This window comes from Sinocyclocheilus grahami, unplaced genomic scaffold, assembly GCF_001515645.1.
Source record: "Sinocyclocheilus grahami isolate Dianchi unplaced genomic scaffold, SAMN03320097.WGS_v1.1 scaffold7.1, whole genome shotgun sequence".
In the NCBI taxonomy this organism is placed as follows: Eukaryota; Metazoa; Chordata; class Actinopteri; order Cypriniformes; family Cyprinidae; genus Sinocyclocheilus; species Sinocyclocheilus grahami.
The window spans coordinates 308,443-319,297 of record NW_015505186.1 but is presented as its reverse complement, the minus strand read 5'-3'; the positions used below and the strand labels follow the sequence as shown (position 1 = coordinate 319,297).

General features: G+C 30.9%; 1 protein-coding gene across 1 annotated transcript in view; it reads right to left on the bottom strand.

Annotated features, from left to right (window-relative positions):
* Positions 1 to 10,855, bottom strand: part of LOC107589360 (uncharacterized) — a 68,056-nt gene that overhangs the window by 34,640 nt on the left and 22,561 nt on the right. Inside the window, exon 10 of the mRNA XM_016277775.1 lies at positions 7,721 to 7,883. Within this exon, the coding sequence (XP_016133261.1) occupies positions 7,721 to 7,883 (163 nt within the window). The remainder of the gene's footprint in view (positions 1 to 7,720; positions 7,884 to 10,855) is intronic.

Below are 10,855 nucleotides of genomic sequence, written 5' to 3'. Positions count from 1 at the left end.
CGGTTTCTCCAGTAACGGCTGTAAACAAAGCAGCTCCGCTCATGAACGCTACTTTATCAGTTAAAAATGCCATCGAAACTATTCTGAAGACAGTCGGTTCCCTTCAGAGATACATTCATATAAAACACCCGCGACGCGTTTTGATTTTGAAACGTGCAGTGCTCATGTTTATTCAACGAAGTCAAACGCCACAAATAAATCAATGTATGGTAAACACTAATAATGTATATCGAAATATCGGAAATGTGTTTAAAAATCATATCACCGTTATTGAAAAGAATTATATCGCGATACATATTGATATTGAATTATTGTCCAGCCCTAATTTGTACTTATTGTAAGCAAAGGTTCACTTTGAACTAGTGCTGTCAAACGATTAATCGCGATTCATCGCATCCCAAATAAAAGATTTGTTTACATAATATATGTGTTATACATAGTATATGTTCCGTGTTAATATATTATGTATATATAAATACACACAGTATTTTGAAAATATTTACATGTCTATATTTATATTCATATAATTTATATTATAAATAAATATATTTATTATATAAACAAAAACATTTCTGAAATATATACATGCATGTGTTTGTATTTATATATACATAATAAATATACACAGTAGAAACGCATATATTATGTAAACAAAAACTTTTATTTTGGATGCGATTAATCACGATTAATCGTTTGACAGCACTACTTAAAACTGATAATTACACTATCCTTTCTTTCAAAAAACTATTTTTGACAATAAAAGTGAATGAGGACAGAAGACAAAAAGCACAATTTAAAAAGATCTCAAAGATTTCCACAAATTAGAATTTGGCAACTAACAATAAATGGCAATATACATATATGGGAGAACCAACTGCAAAATCATGCAAAACTTCCACAGTGCTTTCTTTCACACAGACAAAACCGGTTTTCATGCACGGCACCCCATCGGCTCATTTCTGAGCTGGGCATTCTCTGATTATGAGCTCAGGATAAATGAGTCAGAGTTTGGGAGAGAGAAACGCGTGATGCCGGAGAGAAAGAAAGAAACAGTCGCCTGAGAAAGTGCCATTTGGAGAGCGCTGCAAATTTACAAGGCCTAATAGCATTTATAAACACGCCACTCAAAGAGTGCAAGCCTCGAGTTTAATCGCACAGCGGCACGTTATCGGGCTATTTCAGAGTGTGAAGCATTTGAGTTACAAGCGTGGTGTAATTACACGCTCCGACGTCTCTTCTCCACACGCCTGCTTCAAATCAATCCAAGCTTTATACAAACTCCAGGCACTCCTGCATGATGAAAACTAAGGGACAGTGAATTATGTCACCGAGCAGCTCTTGAAGGGCTTCCTCTGCTCGTTCCCAGCGCTGATAGTAATTAGTGGCGTATTTCATCAGCTCTTCTGAGAGTCTTTCAGTGTAAAGTTGTGGAGCGATGTCAGCCAAACGCTCTCGTAGCACATATGAAGCATGTGGCGAGCCATCTGGGAGCCATTAGAGGGAAATATAGGCCTCTTCGTCATGTTTACCTCACGTCACTAAACACAAACACACACACGCTCACCAACGGATGGACGCGGTGCCTCATAATGCGTGAAAATACACAGGCTTTTGGTCGTCAGGTTTTGGGAACTTTATTTAACCAGCTAAACACCAACTTGACCTGAGTGAGAGTCTAATTTAACCCTGTAAAGCCTGACATGAAATAATGATCAGAAAAAAACAATACACACACACATTTGATACATTTGGTTTTAGGCACTTTATTTAACCAGCTAGACACCAGCTTGACCAGATTAAGAGACTAACGTCACCCATTATTTCATGTCAGGCTTTACAGGGTTAAGTTAGTCTCTCAGTCTGGTCAAACTGGTGTTTAGCTGGTTAAATAAAGTGCCCAAAACCAAATGTATCAAATATGATACTGAACAAAAAACACTTTTTGTAGTATTTTTTAATTGTTATATTTATATATTATTAATATATTTATATTAGTGCTGTCAAACGATTAATCGCGATTAATCGCATCCAAAATAACTGTTTTTGTTGACATAATATATGTATGGCTACATTCACACTGTCAGTTTTTGGGGTTGACAACCGCATTGTCTTTACAGGTGTGTGTCTCGAAGTGTCCCGTTCACACAGCAGCTTACAGTTGCGTTTAGAACACTGTCTGTATGAACCTGCAACGGGAGTCAAGCCCGTATTCCTTGACCAAAGTGAAATCAAAAATGGCGACGTCCATAAAACTGAAAGTCTTATCACTTTCTGACATGACAAGAGTCCAATCGAGCCGTGAGTTCTTTCGTCAAATCTTCATTAACCAACAGCAGCCTTTAAATCTGGGTGGAGTATTTGAGTCGCGCGCAAAACACATAACTGACGGGAGCGGCTCCGGTGGAAAACTGCCAGGATCTAAAAATTTCAGATGACACGGCCTAAGTAACACACGTGAAGCACGAGCTGAAGGCTTATGTTTGTACAATTACACTAAAAGAGCTTTTACTTGACAAAAACAGTCAAAACTATTAATCAGACGACAGAATGCATGTAGTAGATTGTGTGTGAGAGGTTTTTAGCAAGCATGTTGATCATTTAGCGGCCTTAATTGATCAAATATAATACAGTAGATTTATAGCTCCTTAGGTTGGTTTAAGTGGTCATTTTCTGCATCAATGAACAGTTTTCTAATGCTAAAAACACTACAGTAGAGGTGCTATAGTGAGTATTTGCAGAAACGGTCTCATTTTCTCCTTCAATCAACTGCAGTCATGGCGAAACAACAGTCTGAGGAGAACTGGAGTTGGATGATGGCGAGCTTTTGGACCGGTGGTGCCGTCTGGCATCATGTTAGTCCTGGGGATTCGTGTCTCCCAGTAAAAGTCTCCATAAAGCATAATGAGCACGGCTCTCATACACGATACACCCAGGTAACCTCTGCTACCAGCACTGACACAAGCGGCCATTGTTACAAACCTGCTTTAGCCCAGAACATCGCCAGCACTGTGCCAATCAAAACCAAGCCAGAAAACCGTCTGAACAAAAGCTTATGTTGGGATCTAACAATTAAAACTAGTCCAAAAAAAAAGAAAAATGGACGAGACAGTCCATGTTTTACTGGAAATTACTCTTGACTTTTGGCAGCAACAGTTTATGTATGAAATACTGCGGGTCCAGAAATACAACCAAAAATACTTTTTATACTCACCGAGGGTGCATGTATTTTAATAAAAATACAGCAAAAACAGTCAAATTGTGAAATATTATTACAATTTAAAATAACTGTTTTCTATGTCAATATATTATAAAATGTAATGTATTTCTGTGATGTGCAGCACTGTATTTTCAGCATCATTCCTCCAGTCTTCAGTGTCACATGATCTTCAGAAATCATTCTAATATGCTGATTTGCTGCTCAAGAAACATTTATTATTATTTATTTATTATTATTATGATGTTGAAAACATTTGTGTCACTTCTAGTGCTGGGCAATGATTAATCGCATCCAAAATAAAAAGTTTTTGTGTACATAATATATGTGTGTGTATCGTGTATATTTATTTTGTATATATAAATACAAACACATGCATTTATATATTTAAGAAAAATATGTTATGTTTATATATTAAATATATTTATATATAAAATAAATGATATGAAATGCAGCACTGTATTTTCAGCATCATTCCTCCAGTCTTCAGTGTCACATGATCTTCAGAAATCATTCTAATATGCTGATTTGCTGCTCAAGAAACATTTATTATTATTTATTATTATTATTTTGATGTTGAAAACATTTGTGTCACTTCTAGTGCTGGGCAATGATTAATCGCATCCAAAATAAAAAGTTTTTGTGTACATAATATATGTGTGTGTATCGTGTATATTTATTTTGTATATATAAATACAAACACATGCATTTATATATTTAAGAAAAATATGTTATGTTTATATATTAAATATATTTATATATAAAATAAATGATATGAATATAAATATATACATGTAAATACATGTAAATATTTTCTAAAAATATACTGTATGTGTGTGTATATATACATAATAAATAATCACAGTACACACACATATATTATGTTCACAAAAACATTTATTTTGGATGCGATTAATCACGATTAACCGTTGCCCAGCACTAGCTACATCATATTTTTGTGGAAACTGTGATACTTGTTTCAGAATGATACTTTAATATTAATTAGAAATCAGATTTATAATAATATTAATACAATTTTTATTTAGTTTGCATTATTGTTTTTAAAATATTTAATTTCTTTAAATTGTTTATATTAATATATATATGTAATTTACTTAAATTAACAATATTATAATTTATATTTATAACATATACTGACAAATATTATAAAAATGTATATAATCAATAATAATTAATATTTAATATTAACAATTTCTATTAGTCGTGTGCGGCTTACTTTTTTTTTTTGAAACTATGAAACGTTTCGTTTTTCATGATGATTTGATGAACAGAAAGTTCAAAAGAACAGCATTTATTTGAAATGGAAATCTTTTATAACATTATAAATGTCTTTACTGTCACTTTGGTTTTAAATGCAATCTGTGTGATGGGTTCTTCGGCTCTTTGGATTAAGCAATGCATAAATACAAGATGCTGTTTTGTTCATAATTGTTCATGCAATTTACGAAATTATATTTTATGAGTTAATTTAGACGTAATGCACGTTTTTATAGAGTTACTTGCGTTGACCATTTAAATGTGCTGCATTATTTTGCTCAATGCGCCCTCCTGTGGCCTCGGAAGACAATTAGACCTATACAATAAAGACCTATTTAATCTGCATATAAAACATTAGAAATTAGATATTTGTTAAATTTTTATTGTGTTTGATTGTTAAAACTAAAAATATTTGTTGTTTGTCTCAATAAATTGTGTTAATTATAAATAGCGGTTAAATTTAAAAAAATATATATTTTGCTTTTTGTTTTAAAAAAGGTTATAAAAAATTTCAATAATTATCGATAACGAACGATATGAAACATTATATCGTTGATACATTTTTTAGCTATATCGCCCGGCCCTATTCTTACTTGACTTCCGTCAAGACGACAAAACAAGTGCTGTTATTGTTAACTAAAAATAAAACTATTAAAAACTGTTTTTGTTGTTTGAAGTAATGCTGAAATAACATAAAATGCAAATATTAGAGAAACTTAGAACAACTGAAAATATAAAAAATAGCTAATTTAAGATATTATAATAAATACTTTAGTAGTATATAAACAGTACGGAAATAACCCTGCTAAAACACTTCTCAGTTACCAACATAATGCTAATAACCACTAATAAGGAATAAATAATAAAAAACATTATTATATATTAAAAATATACAGTAATCATATAATTATAAATAAATTATTTCAAATATTTATTTATTTCGTTTATTTAAAGTACATAAAATATATAATAATATATATTACAAAATATAAAATCACTAAATTCAATAAAAATGTCAAAACCATAAAATGACTAAAAACTCAAATAAATTAAAATGTGAATATATAATATAAAATATGAAATTAAAAAGCTAGTTCAAAATATTAATACATACTATAACAGTGTATAATTAATGCTAAAATACCACTGCTAAAAACACCTCTCAAAACAATCAGCAACAATGGCTTTGACTTCCACACGAAAAGTGCAATTTTACTATTTATTAATTTGCACAGATTATTTAAGTGTGTATAATACGTGGCTTAGAAACCATTATTACCCCTATTATGAGAAATTTCATCCCTCACTTTTTTGGCTTAAACACGGTGTAAAGTAAACAACTGCCGTAAAACAACGAAGCAGACACCTTTTTTACATCCTAGTGAAATTAATAACCTTGCATGACATCAGCTTGATGCATCAATTCACAGAATTGAATACTTTGGGAAACGTGTGAAAAGGCCTCTGGTGTCATTTAAACATTTCCGTTCAGCATGAAAACCAAAAAGGACGACGAAAAGAAAAACAAATGGTATGAGAGAGAGAAGGAGAATATACTTGTAGAATTATAATAGAATGAAAGCTGCATACCGTAAACCCCTTCAGACGATTTTGTTCCTCTTTAACCTCCTTTCCCATAAGCCATGCAAAGTTAAAACAGTTTAAACTTTTAGAAAACACGTCGCGAATTTGTGGAGGTTTATTCCTTTTCACTGCGTCTCATATGTTTTTAAATGCAGTCTGTGTGATGGGTGCTTCGGCTCTTTGGATTAAGCAATGCATAAATACAAGATGCTGTTTTGTTCATAATTGTTCATGCAATTTACGAAATTATATTTTATGAGTTAATTTAGACGTAATGCACGTTTTTATAGAGTTACTTGCGTTGACCATTTAAATGTGCTGCATTATTTTGCTCAATGCGCCCTCCTGTGGCCTCGGAAGACAATTAGACCTATACAATAAAGACCTATTTAATCTGCATATAAAACATTAGAAATTAGATATTTGTAAAATTTTTATTGTGTTTGATTGTTAAAACTAAAAATATTTGTTGTTTGTCTCAATAAATTGTGTTAATTATAAATAGCGGTTAAATAAAAAATATATATTATTTTGCTTTTTGTTTTAAAAAAGGTTATAAAAAATTTCAATAATTATCGATAACGAACGATATGAAACATTATATCGTTGATACATTTTTTAGCTATATCGCCCGGCCCTATTCTTACTTGACTTACGTCAAGACGACAAAACAAGTGCTGTTATTGTTAACTAAAAATAAAACTATTAAAAACTGTTTTTGTTGTTTGAAGTAATGCTGAAATAACATAAAATGCAAATATTAGAGAAACTTAGAACAACTGAAAATATAAAAAATAGCTAATTTAAGATATTATAATAAATACTTTAGTAGTATATAAACAGTACGGAAATAACCCTGCTAAAACACTTCTCAGTTACCAACATAATGCTAATAACCACTAATAAGGAATAAATAATAAAAAACATTATTATATATTAAAAATATACAGTAATCATATAATTATAAATAAATTATTTCAAATATTTATTTATTTCGTTTATTTAAAGTACATAAAATATATAATAATATATATTACAAAATATAAAATCACTAAATTCAATAAAAATGTCAAAACCATAAAATGACTAAAAACTCAAATAAATTAAAATGTGAATATATAATATAAAATATGAAATTAAAAAGCTAGTTCAAAATATTAATAAATACTATAACAGTGTATAATTAATGCTAAAATACCACTGCTAAAAACACCTCTCAAAACAATCAGCAACAATGGCTTTGACTTCCACACGAAAAGTGCAATTTTACTATTTATTAATTTGCACAGATTATTTAAGTGTGTATAATACGTGGCTTAGAAACCATTATTACCCCTATTATGAGAAATTTCATCCCTCACTTTTTTGGCTTAAACACGGTGTAAAGTAAACAACTGCCGTAAAACAACGAAGCAGACACCTTTTTTACATCCTAGTGAAATTAATAACCTTGCATGACATCAGCTTGATGCATCAATTCACAGAATTGAATACTTTGGGAAACGTGTGAAAAGGCCTCTGGTGTCATTTAAACATTTCCGTTCAGCATGAAAACCAAAAAGGACGACGAAAAGAAAAACAAATGGTATGAGAGAGAGAAGGAGAATATACTTGTAGAATTATAATAGAATGAAAGCTGCATACCGTAAACCCCTTCAGACGATTTTGTTCCTCTTTAACCTCCTTTCCCATAATCCTGTGTGGGTCTGTTCCCACGCTGCCGGGCGACTCTTGGCTCGGGGTTTCAGGGTCACTGCTGTCCCTGGTTAACGAGGAGGTGGAGGGGAGCTGAGCTGCCTTTTCGTTCCTACAAACACAAACACTCAGCCATCAAATCAAGCTGCCAGCAGGACCCCAAGACCAAGCCAAGAACACAGAAGCGTCAGCACTGCCTCTAATCTGTTGTCACTCTACGGAGGTTTAATACAGTGACTGTAAGCGGCCGATGATAGCAGATTACACAGCTGGTATTTGCAACTTCCAAAATGTTTTCAAAACTAAGCCACTAAACACACTACATGATGTCTTAAAATAAATATGCACATGGGAATAACCAGATTCCTCAGATTTAAAGCATGCTAAACTCTTGGAGGATAACACACAAGCATACATACATATATACACAAATTGTATGATATTATATTATATCATATACACACACTAGTTTTAATACATTTACATTTCCTTAAGAAATGATGTAAAGTGTAAAGAAATGATAACAAAGCATAAAGAAATGAGAAGAAATGAAAACACCTCTAACAAGGAATAAAGAGAAGCATTATTATATATAAAATATAATAATAATAACATATCTATAAATAAAAATGTTATATAATACAATTTTAATTATATTATTTATTATACACACTCTAGTTTACATTATTAATAAAATATATAATTATAAATAAATAGTTATATTAATTACATTTTAATTATATATTATTATTATATATAATGTATAATATACATAATAAATACACTTTTATAATTTTATAATATAATTTTATATCATAACTATATATTATATTAACAATTATAATTTATTCAATATTGTTAAATTTTGATAAATTAAAATTTATATTAATAAATATAAAATTACATAAATTAAATTTATATTCTATTCTATTCTATGCACACTAGTTTAAGTCTACATTGCCTTAAGAAAATGTAAATGGTGTTTGGCTTTGCAAAGCTTGCCACCATGATGCTAATATGCTACTAATAAGCAATAAAGAACAAGGAAAAGCATTTATTATACATTAAAAATATTTCTGAAAACATAAATAAATGAATATGCAATGCACCGAACATGCAATCTAAATAATCAAATCCAGGCTCAGGCTTAGATTTTTACATTCCGGAATGCATGCAATGAGACTTGTGTCTTACTTTAAATAAAATTAAATAAATAAATCACTCTTAGGGAACATTTTGCCCTGCTAGATTACAGCAACTGATGCATGAGAAGTTCATCTCTTTTCTAAAAGTAACAGTAACAACTGATCTGACAATGATTAATAGTGCAGACTAAGAGCAAGTGGATGTTAACAACAACACCATACAGTATCCGGCCGGACTTTATCCTGTTCATAAATCCAGTCATACATAAATGCACAGGTGTTAAAGAAAACCAGAACCAGCGTTTGACAGATTAACTTTATCTGCTCCAAATTCAAGACCTACACAACATAGAATACAGAATGACATTCGGGACTTTTAAAAACGGCTTTAAAAATCCACATATTAACAGAATCTGTTTTTATATTATGACTTCTATATAGAGAAACTCTTTATTAATTTCCTCCAGAAACGTCCCACTCGGCTGTGAACTTTTACTGCATTCACAGAACAGAACGAGCTGCTTGTGTATTATTTTACCATTAGTAACTTTTGCCATGAATTCATCTCGATTAAACATCTGCTTTGCCCAAATAAACTGTTATGCATTTAATATAAGGAATAAATTCCTCTAATTATAAACATAAACATACTTCATCCTCAACCGAAGGCATAAGGAGGAGATGGCAAGCTTTCTGCAGTACGCACACTATTTATTATGACTAACTGGGCTCAGGAACAGGAATCGCAGACTTTTAAATCTCAAATGATGATGAAATCAATGCGGACGCCTTAGATGATGGTGCAATAAAGCACAAAATAAGCTCACATTTGGATCTGGTTACCACATTGCAACAAACAAACAAACAAATGAGAGTTTAAGCACCATTTCCAACTAAATGTCATTAAATGGCTTGTTTTGGCGTTTAGTGTTTTAATATGTCATGCTGATCAGGAGAAAAAATTCAGATTGTTTATTGGTGTGTATAATACCTGAATATTTATAGATGTATTTAATCATTTATATAATACTTACAATAATTACAATTTCTTACTATAAAATATAATACATATATAGTGTAATAATTATATTGTATAAAAACTAATTTTATTTTAAATTATTCATATAAATATAATAATATATATTTTCTATTCTTATTAACTCATTAATAATTATTTGAATAATGATATATACATTTTTTTAATAATTATTTAAATAATAATTAAATTATTATAAACATTATTATAAAAATAATAATTTATTACTACATAAAGTTTAAAACAAAGTTTTATAAAATGATAAACTTCATATTTCAGGCTTTAAACCATTTTTTTAAGAAAAGGGATGAGTCAAAAGCATCAATTATTTTTTAAGCAAACTGGTTTCTTGAAAATGCAAATTCATTCTCTGCCAGCAGGTGGCGCTTTTGGAGAGGCAGAAATATAGCGGTTTCCTGAAGGGTGAAGGGATTATTGGGCTAGTTTTGCTGAACATTTGGGCTGGTTTGGTTTTGCAGACCTGGCAACCCTGTCATAAATGCTACTTTATCAGGAATTACAGGTAAGATGAATTGAAAATGCCATCCAAACATGTCTGAAAACAGTCAGTTCCCTTAAGAGATACGTTCATATAAAACAACCGCACCCCGTTTTGACTTTGAAACATGCAGCTTATATTTATTAAATGAAATCATAGCCTTTTGAAGTTTAATCATCAGATTAAGCCATATCGCGATTCTTGTCTTTCTGTCCTCAAATTCAAGACTTCTTGAAATTATAATTAAGACTTTTCTTGTACCATTTAAGACTTATGGCCTTAAATTTTATACAACTGAATTTATGACGTTTTAAGTCTTTTTAAGGACCCTGTATGACTAACTGGGTGCAGGAACAGGAATCGCAGACTTTTAAACCTCAAAAGACAATTAAATCAATATAGAT